Source organism: Bison bison, unplaced genomic scaffold, assembly GCF_000754665.1.
Source record: "Bison bison bison isolate TAMUID 2011002044 unplaced genomic scaffold, Bison_UMD1.0 scf7180017864326, whole genome shotgun sequence".
NCBI classification, from domain to species: Eukaryota; Metazoa; Chordata; class Mammalia; order Artiodactyla; family Bovidae; genus Bison; species Bison bison.
Window position 1 is genome coordinate 4292663 of NW_011494898.1, and position 23278 is coordinate 4315940.

The 23278-nt window shown below is 39.2% G+C and overlaps 1 protein-coding gene across 1 annotated transcript; it reads right to left on the reverse strand.

Moving 5' to 3' along the window:
* Positions 1–243: 243 nt before the first annotated feature.
* LOC104998269 (late histone H2B.L4-like) lies at positions 244–4055 on the reverse strand. Its single transcript, XM_010853348.1, has 3 exons — positions 3993–4055; positions 1917–2040; positions 244–488 (listed from the first exon to the last, which is right to left on the reverse strand). The coding sequence occupies exons 1-3, from the start codon at positions 4053–4055 to the stop codon at positions 244–246; spliced, it is 432 nt and encodes a 143-aa protein (XP_010851650.1).
* Between the last annotated feature and the right edge of the window lie 19223 nt (positions 4056–23278).

The following is a 23278-nucleotide window of genomic DNA, read 5'->3' on the forward strand; positions in this document are numbered from 1 at the left end:
TTAATGCCCACTTCAGGCTTTTCAAGTGGCTCAGTGGTAAAGAATCCCCCTGCCTATGCAAGAGATGCAGTTTTGATCCCTGGGTTGGGAAAGTGAAAGTGAAGTCGCTCAGTTGTGTCCGACTCTTAGCGACCCCATGGACTACAGCCCACCAGGCCCTCCGTCCATGGGGATTTTCCAGGCAAGAGTACTGGAGTGGGGTGCCATTGCCTTCTCTGTTAACAGCGGCTAGGCATATTATATTTACTTGGAGCTGGTATACTTGGTGACAGCCTTAGTGCCCTCGGACACAGCATGCTTGGCCAGCTCCCCAGGTAGCAGCAAGCGCATGGCGGTCTGGATCTCTCTGGATGTGATAGTCGAGCTCTTGTTGTAATGCGCCAGGTGTGATGCCTCGCCAGCGATGCGCTTGAAAATGTAATTGACAAAGGAGTTCGTGATTCCCATGGCCTTGGACGAGATGCTAGTGTCCGGATGGACTTGATCCTCTGGAAAAGGAAATGGCAACACACTCCAGTATTCTTGCCTGCAAAGTCTCATGGACAGAGAAGCCTGACAGGTTACAGTCCCTGGGATCGCAAAAGAGTTGGGACATAACTGAGTGAATAAGCAACAAGAACAAATGCACACTTCTCCCAACTTTCATTCAAGGGTTGATGACAGTATTTGTTTGCTTTCTTCAAAGAAGTTCAGGGAAGAGTGATTGTGTTCAGAATTTCCACACCTACTAAGCAAATAAAGCTGGATGCTCCCGAGAGAAACATGGGGAAAAGGTACTGGTACATATAGACTCAGCAACTAGGAGAGGCAGGGCACTCTCCATACCTATATTAGTAAAATGTTTTCTTTGTTTTGGGTAAGAAACAAAGAAAGAAAATTCTATGGATCCTGAGAGCAGAGGAAACCTACCCCCTGGGCAAAAGGGCTGGATATGAACTTCTAAAGGATATCACCAAATACTCAGCACTCAAGCTGAGCAATGAAGAGAGAATTTGAGAATCCTGTTATCTGAAGGGGTCACATATACTGAGGCCATGGACATCTTGGAGGCCATATGGGTTAATCTATGACCTTAGACAAGACACCTAACATTCCCCCCAAGACCAAAGAGCCAAAATCTTACCACTGCACGATATTCTCAAAGAGTGCATATTGCTGCTCAAGGAAAGTGAGTATTTCAGGTACAGAGGATACTGAGTTTTTATCTTTGTCTCTCTCCTGGCCCAAGAGAAGAAGGGTTCAGGATCAGAAATGACCAGTTACAGCAAATGAAAAAAGCTTGTTTTCTTCCACCCCTGGATTTATGAGTCCAGATTCATTCACACTACATGTTTAATGCTTCAATTAATCCCTATGACAGCATTATGAATTACAAATTACTCCTTCCCTTGTTATAGATGAGAAAACCTAGATAAAGATATTTAAGTCACTTCTCAAGATAGCCTAGCTAGTTTATGATGGTTCTGGCTTCAGTCCCAAGTTTTTCTGACTCCAAAGCTCTCTCATCTTCAGTTCTGTAGCATCTATACCATGAGCTTGAGTAGGCTGGGTGAAATTGTGTTGGCAATTACACTACTGATTCTTCTCAAAGGAAATGTGAACCTGTAATGCATACCTGCCCCTTCATATTAGTACAAAGTGAAAATAAATTCTGGGGTTTGGGGTCATAAAAGTCAACACTCCTGAATGATATACTTCAGAAACATGTGTGTTTGCCTTTAATAGCTGCACTTACAATTTTAAAACACTACCTAGATTCTTCATAGGCATTTTACATCCTAAATTTTCCACATGTGTGGGCTTGGTGGTGGTTCAGAAAGGACAAAGCTCATGAGGGATAAAGATCCATCTGCAGTCATCAAGTAATTTTCTGAAGATTAGACACTTGGCTGGTATAAAGAAAACTTTGGCAAGACCCAGAAGTAGAGGAGGCAGCTGAGAATAGTTTACAGCTACTCGGGGGAGTGCCACGTGCATCAGAAGGAGGCTGACAACGAGTGGCTGCTCAATGAGCTGCCAGGAGATATTGGCACTTGTGTACTGAAACCAAGGGGGGAAACATGCTGCAAGGTAGTGCGCCAGCTGGAATTGTGGTGCCCAGTGAGAGGATGGAGACGAGTGCACATGAGGGTATGGAACACTCACTTCTGAAACGTGCAAAGAAGGCTGATGTGTGGATATGGGGGACCAGAAACAGATCCAGGACAATAACACAATCAAGCAAAATGGACAGCTGGAAGGAATGGACAGAAAGAGGTCAGCTTCTGTGAACTTAAGAAACCTAGCCAGTTAGCATATTCCATAAAAGGAGCCTGGTCTAGTTCATTTGGTACCAGTTACATCAAATCATTGGGTAAAGAAAGGAAATTTTAGTCACTTAGTCATGTCTGATTCTGTGACCCTATGGACTGTAGCCCACCAGGTTCCTCTGTCCATAGAATTCTCCAGGCAAGAATACTGGAGTAGGTAGCCACTTCCTTCTCCAGGGGATCTTCTGAACCCAAGGACTGAACTCAGGTCTTCTGCATTGCAGACAGTTTCTTTCTTGTCTGAGCCACCAACTCAATTCCTTCCCTGGTGATTTAGCGGTAAAGAATCTGCTTGCCCATACAGGAGACAGCCTGCAATGCAGGAGATGGAGTTTTGATTTCTGGGTCAGGAAGATCCCTTAGAGAAGGAAATGGCAACCTACCCAGTATTCTTGCCTGGGGAAATCCCATGGACAGAGGAGCCTGGCGGACTACAGGCCATGGGGTTGCAAGAGTCAGACATGACTTAGTGACTAAACCACCACCAAAGAAAAGAAGGACAGGAAAACAAGATCATTATATAAAAAAGAGAAAGACAGTACACAGATACATATTAAAGAGCAGACCAATCTGATTAATCTAAGATCTGATGCTTTTAAAATGAATGACTTGGCTCTACTGTAACCAATTTTAAATATTAATTTTCTCATATGTAATTGGATCTGATAACAAAGAAATGATGATTTTATTATTACTATTAAAAGCTAAGATTGAATTGGCACTCAATATATGCACCAAGCATATTAAATCAATTCTCTTAAACAATAGTTCTCAAAACTGAATGAGGTACCAGAGTTGACGTTCTGTTCTAAGGTGCTAGACTCCTATTTTGTGTTGCCATTTAGTTGCTAAGTTATGTTGGACTCTTTTGCAACCCCGTGGACTGTAGCCCACCAGGCCCTCTGTCCATGGGATTTCCCAGCAAGAATACTGCTGTAAATTGCCATTTCCTTCCCCTTCCCAACCCAGGTATTGAACTTGCATCTTCTGCTTGGCAGGTGGATTCTTTACCACTGGCTCCTTTAGTTAGTTGCTCAATAAATTGTGGCTACCATTAATACTGGCATTGAAATTATTCTTTTTACCTAGTTAGTCCCTAACCTCAAAGATATTCTTAACACATATCTATTACTACCCTAATGCCAGACAAAATTGGAATGAAGGATTTCAATTCTAATTCTAGCCTAAATTTAAGACAAATACTCCTTCTCAAGGAGATCCAAAACATTTAGACTGACTACAAGTACCTTGCATTAGGCTGGATTCATACCTGTTATATACCACAAGTTAGGATTTCCCATTTATGTACACAGTCATCTCACTGATGTCCATATAAGATTTTCTTCTTACTATTCATTAAGTAAAAACATGTTCTTTACTATTCCAATCCTACACATATTTTTACTAAAAGGTGTGTGTACATGTGCTATCAGAAGGTTATAGACTAATTGTTGATAATCATTACATTTTTTGGCATGTGTAAGAAATAAAGTGTTCTCCCTTTAATTTCAGAATTCTAGCCCCTTTTCATCATGAATTGCCACCTCCTCAGAAAAGCCTCCCCAACCAGTCAATCTAAATTAAGTTTCCCCTATCAATATCCATCTCAATGCCTTGGCAATTGCTTTTGAAACACTTATCAAAATTATTTCTCAAAATTTATATGCTATTCTGTCTGCTTACTTTATATTTGTCATTAGCACCAACTACACTGTAAATTCTATGAGGGCAAGGGGCCACATTCATCTTCATCAGCATTCAGAAATATTTACTCAGTTCATACAGTGCCAGGCGTTGTTTCCAGGCACTGGGACACAGCACTGAACTGATGTTCCAGCTGTGAGAAACAAACAAAGGGCAAAAAAAAAAAAAAAAAACATGATAGGCGATGATGTTATGAAGAATCTATAGTAGAAGGGGCTAAAGATGGCTCCTGCATTGCAGCAATGAGAAGTTATTGACACAGTGGAGTCTTTTTCATCAAAGGTGATTAAGGAATGGCTTCCTTGGTGGCTGAGACAGTAAAGAATCTGTCTGCAATGCAGGAGACCTGGGTTTGATCCCTTGGTTGGAAAGATCCCCTGGAGAAGGGAACGGCTACCCACTCCAGTATTCTTGCGTAGAGAATTCCAAGGACAGAGGAACCTGGAGGGCTGTATAGTCCATGGGGTTGCTAAAGAGTTGGACATGACTGACTGACTAACAATTTCACTTTTTCACTTTCCTGATAAGTGGACCCATGATGAAAAGAGGATGAAGAGCATTCCAGATAGAGGAAATAGTAGGTGCAAAGACTGGGAGTATAGGATCTGGAAATCAGGCATTGTAGCTAGAGTGAGGCGGAAAAGGAGAAGAGAAAGAAGAGGTGATATTGCAAAGATATAGAGCACTGCAAGAGCTTCCCTGCTGGCTCAGACATTAAAGAATCCACCTGCAATGCAGGAGACCTGGGTTTGATCCCTGGGTTGGGAAGATCCCCTGAAGGAGGGCATGGCAACCCACTCGTGTTCTTGCCTGCAGACTCCCCATGGACAGAGGAGCCTGGTGGGCTGAAGTCTATGGGGCTGCACAGAGTAAGATGCAACTGAGCGACTAAGTACAAAATAGCACAGAGCGCTCTGAAGCCCTATTGATAAGGCTTTTCACTTTATTCTGGCTGGGGTGGGAACAAAATTGGAGAGTTCTGAGTAGAGAATGATAGCATCTGATTTATGTTTTAAAAGAACTGCTTTTGCCTGTTGTGTAGAGAATACCCTGGCAAAGATTGGTCAAGGGTGAACGGTTAAGAGATTATTGCAGGACAGTGAAAGATCATGACGGCATTAAGTGATTAAGATAGAATTATACAGTGATCGGTGTGGCAGTGATGGATACTGGTCAGATTCTGTATTTATTTTTAAAATAGAGGTGATTAGATGTGCTGACAAAATGGATGGGAGGAGGACAGAATGGAAGGAATCAAGGGTGACATTTTTGGCATCCACAGTTTAAAGTTTAGAGTTGCACTGATCAAAACAGGAAATGCTTGGAGAGAAATCTCAAAGGTAGAAATGATGAGTTAAGTTTGAGTTGGGTGAAGTGTCAGCTGTGGGAATATCAAGTAAAGAGCTGTCTACACAATTGTGGAGTTAAGAAAAGAGTTTTGAGACTAGAAATATGTATTTGGAAGTTACTGGAATATAGATGGTGCTTGAAGACACTGGAATAGATGAATTCAGTTATGAAGAAAACAAAGTAAAGTTGTGAGTGCTGACTTTCAGGGTACTCAGGCATTTAGTGCTTGGGGAAATGAAGAGGAAAGAACAAAGATGACTGAGAGGGATTCACCTATGGGGTAGATGAAAAGCCAGGAGAAGCTGGCGTCCTGGAAACCAAGGGTCTATTCCTGCTTCTGGGTTTGTAATGTGAGAACTGAGAATGGAGTAATATGGCCAGTGCCAGACAGCCTTGACATGTGCAGTCTTAGGAATTAACAGGGATGAATGCTTAGATGAAGCAGTTACAAGAAAGCCCGGAAGGAAAGGAAATGGAGTATAGACAACACTTTCAAGGGATTTTGCACCGCCCCCCCCCCGAAAATAGAAGGAACTAGAAAAATGGGGCGATAGGAGAGTAATGTGAGTTTTTGCTAGTGGGATCCTACTTTATCAAAAAGGATAATCTTGCTTACTGAAAGTGAAGAAAACTGATGGGCAGGGGGCAATTGCAAGACTGCAATTTGAGTAGAAGAGCAGGCATGGGACACACTATTCAACAGAAGGAACAGGCCATGATCAGGAGCTGGCAGGGAGGGCAGTGGGGGAGAAGAAAAAAGGGAGTGTTTTGGGCACAGATGCAGGGACATTGGTAAAATATTGGTAGATTTGGCCTGTGAGCATATAGAAAGTTTCCTCCAATTCCTTAATTGAATTCTTAACATCATCCACAGTGCCCGGCATATAGTAGGTGTTCAAAAAATTTACTGAATGGATCTGTGTACACTATTAAATCTGATTCCAGAGAATATCCTAAGAATAATGCTCTGTACAGGAGTTCGTCTGGCTTTGAGCTTACACCTGCACTAGCAAAGAGAAGACTGTGAGAGGAAAAGAGAGAAGCTTTTCAAAGAAGCTTTAAAGATTTGCTTCATAACCGCCACCCTTCCTTCTAAAACAAAGATGTGGATAGAAAGGTATGGGATGTTGTACTTTTATTATCGAAGTGATTGGATATCTGCGACTCCTCTTACCCTCTCATAATATCTGCTGGATATAACTCTTGGCTGTTTCATTTTGGCTACATTCCCAGAACTGTATGTAAAGTGTTTCCCTGAAATATTGAAAAGGAGCCTACATTTTAAGTTCATCATCTCTCTTTGCTTGAAAAGTGGCTTATTCTCTTCCTGTTGAAATTGCATTTTGTGTGGGCTTTTCTCTTCCTTGATTATTAAAGTTAAAACTTGGAAACCACAAGGTTCATACAAGCCAACCACGTTGTGGCGGACAATAAAGAGATAGGAACACCAGTAAGGGAAAGAAAATAAAGATGACTGGAATGTGTTTTTGTTTTTGTTTTGTTTTTTTCATTTTATCATATTGTGTTTTTATTTTTTTAATTTTATTTTATTTTTAAACTTTACGTGAATTAACGGGAATAGAGGGAATGCAATGACTGAGACCCTACCCGGTGCTATGCTGTCTGCATATTTATATTTACTCATCTCATACTCACACAAACAGAAACACACACACACCTGGAAAGTGGGCATCATTCACTTGCTACCAATAAACAAAAACGTGGAACAGAAGTTTGAGGTTAAAAATACAAACAATATTTCCACTTTTTAGGTAGATTATTATGTCCCAGATCTACTGGTAAGTACTTGACACGCATCATCTGCTCCCGTTTTAGACTAACCCTGGAAGGCATATATCTTTAGTCCATCTTCTAAGATAAGAAAACTGGAGCATTAACAGGTTTAATGATTTGCTGAAACTAACACAACTCCCAGGGCCAAATCCTGGTTGTTGGAGACACACTCTTCCCATCACACACGTGGTTCCCCAAGGGAAGCTGAGGCGCCAGGGAACTGAGCAAACACAAGAAGAGAAAGCAAAACATAACCACTGAATAAATTTTGACAAGGAGTATCAATGGTCCAACGATTTTGCTGATTATAATACGTCACAATTGGTTTATATCTAGTTGCATTCCTTAGAAAATGATGAGGTTTCCTTTCATTTCCAAATCCATCTCAATGCATTCTGACTGAACATTAGCAAAGACGCACATGTATTAAAACTCAATTTAATATAAGAAATGTCTTTTTTTGATCCCTTAACCAGCAGGCAGCTAGGTTACAATGAAACACAAACAAAGAAAATCTTATATATTGTGTGAAATATATTCATGCATGTACAAATGTAACTTCTTCAAGAGTAATTTCTCCTCAGGCAACCTCAGTTCAGACAGTAATTAAGAACACAGTCCTTAAAATCAGAACTAAGTTTCCAGGCTACCCTGCCAGGACCTGGGTACGAGATTGGCACCAGTTCCTTTTCCTAAGCCCTTTTCATGGTCCCATTAGGGAGAAAAGGATGATGCAATTACCTACCTCACAGAATCACTGAGAAGAGCACTGAAATAATCCAGTTAGCACAGAGGCTAACATAGGAAACGTGCTCAATAAATTCTTTCTGTCCCAAATGCCATTTGGAAATACAGCACAAGGCACTAATAGTCGCTTTAGACTCTGCAACAAGCATGGAGATTGACCTCAAATAAAGTGCTGGTTTTTCAAAAGGTTCTAATGATTAAGTCAGATGCAGATAAATCACAGCATAGGCTGTGTGATTAAATTGCACCTCCTATTTAATTGCATCTCAGGTGCCAGGTACTTGTTACAATCCTTCTCTCTGCTGCAAGGACAGGCTTGTGTTCTATAAGCACAATCAAGTGGAAAGGAGATGAAGAAGTTTAAATACAGCCAAGACCTTAGTACATAGGAATGGGGTCTGTTTACTCTTCCAAGACAATATTATAAAATTATAATGCAGCAACAATTTAATAAAATTATTTAATAAGCTAGAGAACTTGAAAGGAAAGAACATTTAAAAATTTAAACCCAGTTTGGTTTTAATTTTCCTAACAAGTCCAGGAGAAATCTTAGCCAATTTCCTAAGTCCTATGCAATTACCACAACTATTCATTTAGGAGAGGAATTCATGCCAGTTCTTAGAAAGAAATGGTATTTTCTTTTTCCAAATATGATACCATTACTCTCCACATCCTCTGCTGAGGACAGAACCCTCAGGGGAAAATACATCTTTATATTCTCAGAGCTTTATCTCCAAAATCCTAGTACCTCCATAAATCTAAATGTTCGGTTTTTCTGTTTCTATCGAAAGTCACCTCCTCCATAAAAGTTTCCCTGATACCTTCACCTACATGTAAACTGGTTCTACATTTCTAAAGTCATATAGGATTTTATAACTTCTGCCTGTTTCTTATCTTTATCTCTATCTCTACTGCTGTCATTTTTTACTACAAAGGATTCTAAAGAGCAAGGGCTACCTTTTCGGGCATCTGTCCTACACAGATCTCAACACAAACTCCTGGACATGCATAAATTCTCCACCAACCCCCGCCCCCCACCCCCAGCATTAAGCCTCCAGTGTGTTTTAGACATGGATATCAGAATCAGTTACATTTACTAACTGCTCTCCTTTTGCCACAAATCTTAAGACTCAAATCACAAATCCCTTTATCAAGGTTTAAGGGACATTATCTCATTCAAGTCTCAAAACTACCCTGAGTAGGTCCCAATATGACACACGTATTTTTGTAAGTTAGGAGGTTGGGGCTTAGAGATTGTGAGCCACAGACCTAAGATCCCAGAATGGAAACATTTCACTTGGTTCTTCCTTCTCCAGATCTCACGCTGTTGACCACCACTGCAGGCACTCAGTGAGTACCCATTGTACGAATAACCAAATAAAATTCAAGGACTAGGTTTTGTTTTGCTAGTCTCCAACTCTAAGAGTGGAGAAGGCAATGGCACCCCACTCCAGTACTTTTGCCTAGAAAATCCCATGGACAGAGGAGCCTGGTAGGCTGCAGACCATGGGGTCGCTAGAGTAGGACACGACTGAGCGACTTCACTTTCATGCATTTGGGAAGGAAATGGCAACCCACTCCAGTGTTCTTGCCTGGAGAATCCCAGGGACGGGGGAGCCTGGTGGGCTGCCGTCTATGGGGTCGCACAGAGTTGGACACGACTGAAGCGACTTAGCAGCAGCAGTAGCAGCAGCAACTCTAAGATGAAGTATATTATAGGCAGGTGATTATATTTTCTAACAGACCAAAAAATTCCTTACATAAAAAGACCAAAGACTAAAATTTAAATATTTCTTTATCCTTTGAATAATCCAGTGATACAAACATAATGCATTACGTGTATTACTGAGAACATTCAAATTTATTCTCAGTGACTTGCAAACTGCCAGTTACTTAGATTTAATGAGTTATGAAGGCATTGGCCTTGCATTTACAGTTTTAATGGGAAGGAAGAATTCTGGCATTTCCTTTGGGTAGTAGGACCAGTTACTCAAGCAATTAAGCTTCACTTTCTGTACTGCATTGTGTACCTGAAGTGTGCTGTTCTTAAAAGTCTTAAAAGTTCTCAACACAGGCAACATGCAAAAGGGGTGGTGACTGTGTAAGGTGATGGATCCGTTAACTAGCTTGGTTGTGGTGACCGTTTCTTATTGTATTACACATCAAGTCATCGTATTGTACACTATATATATATATATAATTTTTGTCAAGTATATCACAATACACCTAGAAAAAAGTAGCCTTCACTTTCTGTGCTGTGCTCAGTTGCTCAGTTGCGTCTGACTTTGAGACCCCATGGACTGCAGCCCGCCAGGCTTCTCTGTCCATGGGGATTCTCCAGGCAAGAATACTGGAGTGGGTTGCCGTGCCCTCCTCCAGGGGATCTTCCCAACCCAGGGATCCAACCCAGGTCTCCTGCATTGCAGCCAGATTCTTGACCATCTGAGCCACCAGGGAAACCCCTTCATTTTCTGCTCTGCTCCAAAAGAAGTGAAAGCAATGGTTTCAAACCTTCCCTAGTAATTATAAATACTTACATTTGGATCCATATGAACTGATGCCATTGTTTTCTACAAGTATAGAACAAAAATTAGACACAGGTTGAAAAAAAAGACAGATAGATATAAGCCTTGAGAAGAAGGTCAGTTGTGAAGAAGAGGGCATGGCTAGTCTGGTAACTAAATTCATCCAAGCTTCTCTTTAAGTACAATACACTCGGAATTATTTTTCCATCCAGGGTGCTCAAGTAGGAATTTAATGGGGTAATACGTGTCTGGAACAATGGATTAAAGAGGGGAAAAGACAGTATGTTTTCTATTAATAGTAGATGAGCTTCTCTTAAAAAACAAGATTAGTATTCTGTAAGCAGAACATGAAAAGCTTATGCTTTTAGGAGAAAATAAATTGAGTGAGGTTATTCTTGAGAGAACACAATACACATGTGAACCTCCTAATAATGATATTTAAAGGGTTAACATATGCACACAAAAAATTCAAAGTTTGAACCTTAGCATTCTCTAAAGACCCTTACAGCCAGCTATGATCAAAGATCCTGGTAACCATAGCTGCTTGGTGGGTAAAGCGGCTCTAAAATCAGACGACCTGGCGTCTAATCCAAGCTGTTATTAGCACTTTGTCTATTTTGAGTTATTAAAAGCTTCTAAGACATTACTAATAAAAAATAAAACTGCATAAAGAAAATAAATACCTGAAGATGTGACTAATAGAACTCATAAGGCCATATTCATGTCAAGTCAAGCAAAGGCAGTGGTTTATGGTTGGGGAGAGTGTGTTGATGTTTTCGATTGTTTTTGTTTCATTTTCTTTTTAAAGCGTCTGAATATATCAAAAGAAGGGGCAGTTCATAGCAGTCCTCACCGCCTCATGAGTGACAAGAGGGTCACCACCGGGGCAGGCCAGAAGGTGAGAAAACAAAAGCCAGTCCAGAAACAACTGTCTACGAGACGTGTTTCCTAAAATGTTCAGTGCACATCAGTTCCTTTTTAGATGCCCGATGAGAGCTCACTGTTTACACAAATTATTCTAATAAGGTTATTTTTGGTCACTGTTTGCCAAAACCACAGTCCTGCTCAGGTTACCAATGCAAAACAAACAATTTATGGAAACAATACTTATTTAAAAATTAGGAATCCTAGCTCTAGGAGTGAAGGAATTGGGCAGCTCCAGAGAACACAATTTCCTTCTCCCTCACCCTCCTCGTTATCTCCACCCCTCCTCCCACCCCCAGCCTCTACAGCTTCTACCTTCTCTGTCCTGTTCTTGTTGTCTTCCCCTTCCTTTCACTCACTTTTCAATAATCCATGATCAATAACATTGGGTTAGACAGTCCATTTCCCACTCAACAAAGAAACAAAGATGGATGGCAGGGGAATGCATGTAAGAAGGACTTCAAATAACACAAGTGTCTTCAAGCATTCCATCCCTTGCCTGGTAAGCACTCTTGTCCCTATAAATACATCAAAAGGAGTCTCTGTGGAGCAGTTACCCATCTACCGCATATATAATAACCAACAAGCCCAACTTTTTAAAACATGTGTCTTCCAAACAACCTGAAATCTTGAAGAATTTAATTTTTATTAAATCTTACTTACTCCTCTTCATAACTTATAATCAGAGCTTCTGACCAAATAACTAGGTTTTCGAGGTTGTTTATATGACTCAAAGCAAAGGAATTTTGGTTGTTTTGTTAGTATGCTTAACGTTATCTCAAGTAAATTTCAAGTTTTTAAATATATTGAAGAGGTTCTGTAGTACTAAAATCTACCCCAAATATGGTTTTCAGAGACTAAAGTTTCAAAAATGGTAAGTCCCCTAATTCATACAACAAGAAGATGTTTTTTTTAGGATAAGGACAAGTTAGTAAATGGTTCTATGCCAAGTATAAACACTGATACAGGCTATACTGATTGGAGTTTCATCTCAAAATGAAAAGGGGAAAGGAATCACACTTGGAAAAAGCTATGAAGTTTCCTGAGATAGAATGCTGCTAGAGCACTCTATAATTGATGAACATGTCTCTTGGATGTGACTGTTTATATGTGATTGGTGCAACAAAACTTGACAAGCAGGAAAAATAAGCCCTCATTTCATGAAAGATGGGTGGACATTTTCCAATCATTTTCTGAAGTTAAACTCAGGCTCTCTAGAGCATTGGAATCTTCACTTGATTTTTTTTTTTTTTTCCCTGAAATATCCTTTGTGGCATCATATGTTGGAATAGCCCAAGGATTTTTCTTGAGATCTTAATCCAGATACTGAAGGATCTTCTAAATTTTCCACCTGACCATAGACTCTAAAACTATTGTGAATATGCAAACAGAACAGCATTGCCATTCATTCAACAAATATTGACAACACCAAACACTGTGGTAGGTGTTGGAAACATAATAAAGAACATAAGGAGGGACTCTCCTGGTGGTCCCGTGGTTAACAGTCTGCCTTGCAATGCAAGGGGCATGGGTTCAATCCTTGGTTGGGAAACTAAGATCCCAAGTGCCGCAAAGGGCCTCATGGTTTTCAGAGACTAAAGTTTCAAAAATTATAAATCCCCTAATTCATTCAACAAGAGGATAAGGACAAGATAGTAAATGGTTTTATGCCAAGTAAAAACACTGATACAGGCTCTACTGATTGCAGTTTCATCTCAAAATGAAAAGGAGAAAGGAATCACACTTAGACAAAGATATGAGATAGAATTTCCTGAGATAGAATGTTGCCACAACTACCATGCCTGCTGTAAAGCCTGGGTGCCGCAATTAGAGTCCGTGAGCCACAACAAAAGACCCCACATGATGCTATGAAGATCTCGTGTGCCACAACTGAGAACTGTTGCAATAAATAATTCTTAAAAAAAAAAAAACAAAAACAAAAACAGAATAAAACCGTGGCGGAATTTCTGTTAAATAACAATTACAGTAAAGGCTAATGAGTCCTATACCAGAGGAAAAACAGAGTATGACGGTGGTTAGCATCATCAAAAAGCTCTTCTGTCTCTCCTCCCATGCACATGGCACCTTGTACATCCTGCCCTATTAAAGTTAGTGGTGGCTGAGTGACTTACTTTGACCAATGACATGGAGTGGAAGTGGTATGAACCGCTTACTGGAGGAAATCTTTAGGAACCAGGATACAATTTACCATACCTTTGTTTTGTTCCCTTCCCATAGTACTGACATTCCCAAGGGAGCTTGACCTGGAAACCTGGGTCATGCAGTGCAAACAATGCAGAACAGGTCTCCTAGCAGAGCTTTGATAAACATGTAGAATACGTAAGAAATGAGCATATAATTTATCAAACCTCTGAGATCTTGGGTTTTGTTTGTTACTATACCATAACCTAAATTATCCACATTTGTGTGGATGCCACATGGGGCATACAGAAAGCATATCTAATCCAAGCTAGGGTGGGGCAGGAAACGATTCCTTGTATATACATGAGCATGCAAGATGTTTTTCCTTATCACCTACTCAACTGTAAACTATGAGAACACAGTACTTTGCACAGTCTATCTGCCCAGTAAATGCTGGTTTAATTTGGATGAGTCAGAAATAAAACTATGGCTTGAGAGATTCAACTTCAGTGCTTTTCTGCAGTGCCTGTTAACCAGAACTTGGTTCTGGACAAATTCTTGGCTCTGTTATACTGTATAACTGGGGAGTTGTACATGTGTTTCTTAATTTCAATGGGCATCAAATCCTTCACAAGCTAAACTGAAATGATGAATATATAAAAATATTCATCATAACCTTGGTTCAAAACAGGTGATCAACAAAATGCTAATTTTCTCCCAGAATCACAGTTTTTTGCCTCTCTCCACATTCCAGTGTGGATAAATTCTAAACTATATATGGAAACCAAGATATTGATTTGCTTCTACAATGCTGGAACACAAGACTGAAAAACTGAAGACATGATGAGTTTTCATAAAATTAACATACATCAAATGTCTTTCCCCTTAAAGTATCACTGACACATTATTGGTAAAATAAAGTATTTTGTTTCAAATTTGACTGCAAAGGTACTTTTACAATTTCCATTGTGAATCTGACAAGTATTTTTGCCTGGAAATCTCTTAATTTGTTTTTTTCTTTTATCAATAGTATCACTTCTGAGTGGTCAAAAATGCCAACTGCGGACCTAGGTCAAATATAATTCTATGCACTAGTTACAGCAGACAGTTTGAAACTAATAGGAATTTTGCATGAGTAATTTCAACAAGAAAAGGTGCCTAATAATTCAGTGGTGTATTTATATTTTTAAGTGTTTCATGTGTCTTAGATACTCTTTGCTAAGTGCTGCTACAATTCCTCCAACTCATAATAAACCTAAACTCTGCTTGTCTCCCATGAAATGATTTATACAGAAATCTTCCATTATCCTTGCTGATAAGAATGCTCCCCACTACACGCTGTAGCATCTTCAAATAGGTATTCATCTCAACCAGGAAAAAAATCTTTTTTAATGATCATACTGCTGTGATTTACTGTTGTTAGCTGAGAGAAGATTAATCCAGAGAGACTTGATGAAGTCTATGTCAAAAAACTTGGGTAGGAAGTATTTAACCAAAGCAAAACATTTTGGAGTTGTGTGTCACCTTTGATGAACTCAGGCATACCCCTGCAGACTGAATAAACAGACTCAATCTTTGTACATTCTTTACATCAGCCTTCCTACCAAGTGAATCAAAAACAAACAAACAACAAAAAAAAATTTTAAATGACAGATTGATCTCTAAATGTATGTCTGAGAGGAACCGGGAAGTTCCTGACAAAATTCATTCAGTGACTCTAACTGAAGCCCATTCAGAAATGTGCCAATCAGCTTGTGTACTAAATATCTAAGGGGAGACTGCACTTTAGTTTTCTCAACCCAAATCTGCAGGCTCAGCCTATTCATATATAATTTGGATGAGCACAAGATTAGCAGCCATATTGCTCTGATTCATCTGATTTTAATGGAACCCTTGGGGTCTGACTCAATGCAGCTGACTGGTTTCCTGCTATATTAAATTGTCCCTAATCTGATTGACTATATCATAATATTATAGACTATAGATTCTATACTTGGATTCTACATTTGGTTCCCTGCGTTCAGGAAAGTTAGCTCTTTTCTTAAAGCTTTGATTTCTAACTTCAAATCTGAGGATATGGCCATATCACTAGCAAATATCAGGAGGGCACAAAAGTGGAAATAAAGGCTATCACTAATGATACCTTACTTCACCATTTAAACAATGAATATAGGTCATGAAGCTTCTAAGTTCTTAAACTCTCTTGGAAGCATTTTCCAACTCTGCTTCTGGAGTTGTTGAGTCTCTGCATGCGTGTGTACATAGGTTCAGTTCGTGCTTCCATTTAGCACAGTAGCTTCATTTACAGGAGGCTTATGTGGACATCAGTGTTTTCTCATGAGTCACCACGTGTCCCAGTGCTCAACATATAGATTACAGTGTGAGTACAGAAGCAATTACAGCCTTCCAAATCCTAAGCTCTCAAACCTCCTCATTTCACAGGGCACCATCAGTTTACTTTCCCAAAGCTGATTTCAGCACTTTGGCAGATGTTTTATGAATGTTGTAAGCGGGTACAAAATAGAGAAACATCCTAATACTGAGAGTTGTAAATATCGTTTCATGAGCCTAAGGCTTCTTCATAAACATTAGAAAAAAGTACTCTCCAAAGAGAATGCTTAGGAGTTAAAAGAGAATAAATCACCATTGTAATAATCATAAAAAAAGCAATTGCATACTGGTATTAGTCTCTGGGTAACCAGGTGCTAATAATTTTATCATATTAATGAAGACAAAGTCATATTGGTCTACACATTTGAATGGTATTTGCTTCAGCATTAGGAAGGCCTGATGGCTTCCTTTTAAACTCGAGTTATTAACTTGACCCTGTTATTGAGAGATTGAAATTCTTAATTTAAGGGTAATTTACAATGGTGTCTATAACATTAGATACAAATGGGACATTAGCTAAGGAGGAGTGGAGGACATTCATGCATTTTTATGCTCTATTATGGCTGACAAAGGATCAGGCCTGTGGCACAGACAGCAAATATTTACACTCTGTCTTTTTCCTGATCCTAGTCACATCACAAAGATTAAGACCATGAAGATCAAGCAGAGAGATGCAAATGCAGAGGTCTAAATTGTTTCACATAATGCAAAGGTCTAAAGCATCATTATTCCCCCAATGTTACAGAACTCAGTTCCTACATAAGGCTATATACTCCTAACTTTTCACTACGTAAATAGTATTTTAGTTAAAACCTTTAGCTAGATAAAGTGGGTAATACATATTATTTAATATTCGATATATTAATTACTAAATTAATATATTATTTAATATAAATATAATATAAATTATTTAACTAAAGCCTTTTAGTTAAATAATTTATCATATCCTTGAAACAAATCTTTAAGATCTGAGTCAATTCTGCTGTTGTTCACTCAGTCATATCCAACTCTTCGCAACCTCATGGACTGCAGCACACCAGGCCTCCCTGTCCCTTGCCATCTCCCAGAGTTTGCCCAATTTCATGTTCATTGCATCAGTGAGTCAATTCTAACTTTTCACAAAAAAGCCAAAATCAATAAAATGTTGATAAGGGTGGGATTACCAATCCCATCCCATATTTTCAAGTACATAATTCCTACTCGGGATTCAGCATCTTCAAACCAAAGGAGTATATGCATTACTAGGTTAGTAGACAGAGAAGGCAATGGCACCCCACTCCAGTACTTTTGCCTAGAAAATCCCATGGACAGAGGAGCCTGGTAGGCTGCAGTCCATGGGGTTGCGAAGAGTCGGACACGACTGAGCGACTTCACTTTCACTTTTCACTTTCATGCATTGGAGAAGGAAATGGCAACCCACTCCAGTGTTCTTGCCTGGAGAATCCCAGGGACGGGGAAGCCTGGTGGGCTGCCTTCTATGGGGTCGCACAGAGTCGGACACGACTGAAGCGACTTAGCAGCAGCAGGTTAGTAGAAATTTCCAAGGAAAGTCTGTTTTCAGTCTATTTCTCACTAAGGTAAAGAACAAGAAAGCACTTTCTATTCATATGTTTGCCTTGATCCTTTTGTGGCACTAGTCATAGCAAGAGGAAAAATACATATCACTATACACATTAGTGATCCCCACCCTGGCTACATACTAGAATTATCCAGGATACTTAACAAACAAAACAAAACACTGATGTTTACACCCTACAGTAGGCAACCAAATCCAAACTCTGGTGAAACACTGAGCTATTAAGTTCCCCAAGTAATTCTAAAGTAGAAGTAAGGTTGAGAATCCTCACATACTAATTTGCTGTGGTGTGAGAAGAAAACCACTCCAGAACAGAAGTATCCTTTCTGCTAACTTGCTGCAGTATGTGATAGTCCACTACTAAAATAATTCATTGTACATCTCCCATGGGCTACACTGTGCAATAAATACAACAGCAATTAGCCACATGGACTACTGAGTGCTTAAAATGTAGGTAGTCCAAACTGAGATACTCAGAGTAAACTAGACACCAGATTTCAAAGACTTACTAAGAGATAACACAACAATGATAATGTTGAATACTTATTGAAATAGTTTGACCATGGATGGAAAAATATACTAATAAAAATAATTTCACTTGTGTTCACTTTTTATTGTGAACTTCCCTGGTGACTCAGACAGTAAAGAATCTGCCTGCAATGCAGGAGACCCAGGTTTGATCCTTAGTCAGGAAGATCTCTTAGAAAAGGGAAAGTCTACCCACTCCAGTATACTTGCCTGAAAAATTCCATGGACAGAGGAGGCTGATGAGCTATAGTCCATGGGGTTGCAAAGAGACGATATAACTGAGCAATAACACTTTCACTTTTTATTGTAGTTTATAGAAATTTATATTTGTGACTCAACGTTTTATTGAAAATTGCTATGCTAGGAAAATAATTTTGATGTGCTAAAGACAATGGATTGGGAAATTTTATTGATTTTTTTTTAATCCATCAACCTATTTAAAACCGTTAGTTTCATTGCCATATTGGCAGAACAAGAGGCTTTGAGAATAGGGAAAATATGACAGGTGAAAGTTGCTATTGAGAAGATGACTGAAAGTCCAGATCATTGAACACTTCTTTAGTATGAAAGACGGGTGCCATGGTGAGTCACAGCAGACAGTGACAGATTAAGATAAACTGCTTCCTCCACAGCTGGGGTTGGCCTTTTCCCTATTTCTCCCTCTCTCTCATTGTTAAGCAATTAACATCTTCACTTTCACAATGTCAGAGTGGAACTACCATGAGTCTTGATTTTGCAGATTAGGCTTCAGTTTTGGTTTCAACCCTGCCCATTAATCTTGAGAGTCACTTCATCTCTCTGATCCCATTCTTTATCTGTAAAATAGAGATACGACAACTCCTCCCATGGTTAACCGATGTTACTGAAATAAAATAACACCCAATCTGGTGCCTGCTGCATAGCAGAGTTCACTCAATGGCTGTCATTCCTTCTCCTCCTTCTCCATATGAACAACAGCTATTTATCCTTTGTAACTCAAATTAAAAAATCACCTTTTTTTTAATATAAAGTCATAGCTATGCATTTCCCTTCTATTGCCTCATAGAACAACATGCACTTGGGAGAATTACTTGGGAGCATTTATTTTCCCCCCACGAGACTACCACAAACTTCTTGAGGTCAGAGCCTTTGCTTGTAACTCCAATGTCTAGTGCGGAAAGTAGAACACAGCAGGTGCTCAATATCTGCTGGGTGAACAAAAGGATGGGGAGATGGTGTTTGTGATTCAGCCCTTGGAGTCTGGAACTGGAGGACAATAGGAAAAAAGGTCAGTGATTCAATAAATAAAAGTATATCAATAAGGAAAAGAATGGAGAGTATACTATCTGTCTGCATATTTCTCATCTGGCCTTAGCCAACCATCTGGAAAATAGTTCATAATGTGCTGCACTCTCACTGCTGGAGGAACATACAAGAGCAAATGCCCTGAACATGCTACCACTCTGTAGTCTTCCGGCAACAGTACCATCTGAAGACACTACTTCCACGGTCCTTTAAGCCGTACCTTCCTCTACTAAGCACTAGCTCCACTCCTAGCTACATTTCATCTACAAGTCTTTTCCTAGGCAATGCTATCCCCTTTCCACTATTTGTGTAAGTGTTTCAACTGAAGCATTCCTTCTCTTTTTACTCCTACTCCTCTCCCCCCACCCCAACCTGAGCCTTGGTAAATCCCATGCTCTTTAAAATACCATCTAAAGGCTGTTTCTACTGTCTTCCCTAACCAGACTAATGTCAATGATCTCTAGAAGTTCCATCCTCTAACAGCACATTGCCTGTGGTTCAAAATGGCAATTAAAAAGCTCTTCTTGATCCATGAGTTACTTGTTTCTGTCAAGCCCTCTAGAATATAAAATCCCAGAGAGAAAGAAGTATGTTCTATTACCTGTGTCCATTGTGATGCCTGGCTCAGAGCCTTGCACTTTACAGCAAGAATTTTTTGGTAGGACTGAAATGAATCCCCAGGATAAAATATTTAAGCCAGTGGATAGTATAGCTTCCTAAAGGTTTTTAATGTGTTATATCTACAGAGATCTATTCTGATTCTATTTACACATAATTTAACTTACATGAATCTAATATATCATACTTGCTGAACCTTTCCAAACACAGAAAAATTCTAAGTTCCCTTTGAACAAAAAAAATGTGAACTGGACTCCATGTATCTTGTAGACAGTGGCCAACACAGAACATGCCTAAGGAATCAGAGATGGTAGATCAAGTCTCCTGTTACCAGGAGCAGGAGCTGGAGAAAACATTGAGGCACAGTGGACAAGAGTGCACTGTACTGTCCTACAAAATAACTGCTTTAAATTTCTTATTCAAAATTTACTTGTTTAGGTACAAAGAAGTTAACTGTTTCAAAAAAAAAAAAGGTTGAATCTCATCATGTTTAAAATATGATAGATGTACTAAATGCTCAACATAACATTTTTAATTACTTGAAGATGTCTTTTATTTCAGTATTTATTAATTCCTAATTATTAATATATGTCACTAGCCAACTCTCAGAATAAAGGTAACAATAAGATTATAAAATTCCATTCTAGATTAATAGCATTATACCATGCACTTTTCAGTTACAAAATTTCATCTCACACAATTATCAAAAGACTCATGTACCTGCTATAAATTTGGTGGTTCAACCTCCAGCAGCCAAAGGTGGAAACCTGAGTTAACTGGCAATAGTTATTTTTCTAATTTACCTCAGTGATGTTTTATTGTTGCTTGTAGATTTAGGTCTAAGGTTGTTGCCTGGCTGCCCCTCCAATTCAACCCTAGTCAGGGGCCAAAGATATATTCAAGGCTAAAACCTTAAATCTATTGATCTAACTCGTGATTAATATAATGATTCGATTCTGTGACAATAAGTTTGAACCCCTATTGAGATAATTTATTCCCAGTTTTTCCACCTAATTACTAAGGAATCTTGGTATTTTATTATACTTTTCTAACGTTTCAAATTCCTCAACTACAAAATAGTAATAACAATAGCATTTACTTCTTAGGGTTGTTCTGAGGATTAACAAAATAGTAATAACAATAGTATTTACTTCTTAGAGTTGTTGTGAGAATTAAACGAGACAATTGGTTAGGGCATAGATGGTAACTGATGATCAATAAACATTAGAAATTGATTGTGTCACCAAGAAGAGGGAAAATAAGTGAGAAATAAAGCCCATTTACAGACTCTGTTCTCATCCAAGGACATCAAAGGAAAAACTGAGCAGTGGCACCAAGTGGAAAGTTTTCAGAGTCAATCGGTTCTGGGTCTGATTCCCAGACCCACAATTTACAAACTGTATGAAATTAAACAGACTTCTTAATTTCTCTAAGCCTCCATTTCCTTATCTCTAAAAAGGAGTTAATAACAAATGACCTAGAGGTGGTGAGGATTAAGGGAAATAGCATAAGTAAGGCTCTGAAATTTAATAAATAGGAGAGGAAGCATAAAAGGGTTAAATAGTGCAGCATTTGTCTGTAGGCTGGGATGCAGCAGCTGTTGATGGAATATGAAAGAAGCTCTGTTGACTTGGTGATTCTTCCTCAAATAGAGATGAAAATATGAAGCCTTAATAATACCCGACTATTTTAAAATAATCTTCTGGCTAAGCTACAGCTGTGCTACCTTGCTATCGCTGTTCAGGCCAGCACTGTGTTTATCTGTTGAATTTTTTTAGACAGGACATCAATAAGTAGGAAGACCACTTGGAAAAGCTGATTGTACCATAAGCAGTCTACAGGGAGAGGCAGAGTGAGCTGGATGGATCACCAGGAAGCTGCACAGAGGTCAGTGTTGGCTGAAACCAGACTTTAAAGAGATCATGTTTCAGTGCTTCACTGTGATAGAGTTTGTGAAATGCTTTTCTAAAACAAACTCTTCCCCTGCATCCCCTGGGTTTCTTTTTATGGCACCAAATGTCTTGTATCTTGTCCCAGCCCTTAGGATAATCCGGAAGATGTGATTAGCTTTAAATCTTGCTCACTTGTTCAACTCAAGACTTTGGATGCACTGAGTGTACAATAAATGTTTGTTGAATAAAAGGAATAAATTATTCAAAATAAGGTATATATACAATTATAATGGCACAGGATATTGTCTCCAAATCTTTGGAAAACAATGGAGACTCTACAACAAGAGAAATTAAAATGTTCATACTATAGGATCTTGTAATTTACTCCTGGGAAATAATTCAACAGAAAAATAGCTCTACCCATAATGCTGTTTTGTGCTGGGCGATATTATTTGAAAAGTGTAAATATTTAGCATAATAGAATTGTTTGAGTAGATTATGACATTTTATAAAGTGATATTATGTCTACCTAAAAGAAATAACTATACAGACTTTATTGCAATATTTTACAAAACATTTGGTAACAGCAGTAGCATTAAAAATACCCAATTATGCTACATTACGAAGGCAATGGCAACCCACTCCAGTGCTCTTGCCTGGAAAACCCCATGGACAGAGGAGCCTGGTAGGCTGCAGTCCATGGGGTCGCGAAGAGTCAGACACGACTGAGCGACTTCACTTTCACTTTTCACTTTCATGCATTGGACAAGGAAATGGCAACCCACTCCAGCGTTCTTGCCTGGAGAATCCCAGGGACGGGGCAGCCTGGGGGGCTGCCGTCTATGGGGTTGCACAGAGTCGGACATGACTGAAGTGACTTAGCAGCATGCTATCTTAATAAATATATAAAATACATATAAGCATGTATAGCTACCATAAAAAATCCATATACATTAAAGGTTGTTGATTTAGAATGGTCAAATTACAGGTATTTTCCTGACAAAAGTCTTCTTTGCTGTTGTTTTATTTTTAGCAATTCAAGAAAAGTTAGAGGATAGCTTTGAGGCTTCTCTTGTTATACAAAACCTCAGATATGCAGATGACACCACTCTAACGGCAAAAAGCGAAGAGGAACTAAAGAGCCTCTTGATGAAAGTGAAAGAGGAGCGTGGAAAAGCTGGCTTAAAACTCAACATTCAAAAAACTAAGGTCATGGCAACCAGTCCCATCACTTCATGGCAAATAGAAGGGGGAAAAGTGGAAACAAGTGACATACTTTACTTTCTTGGACTCCGAAATCGCTGTGGATGGTAACTGCAGCCATGAAAATAAACGATGCTTGCTCCTTGGAAGGAAAGCTATGACAAACTTAGACCATGTACTAAAAAATAGAGACATCACTTTGACAACAAAGGTCCATATAGTCAAAGAACTGACTCATGGGAAAAGACTCTGAAACTGGGAAAGATCGAAGGCTAAAGGAGAAGGGGGTGA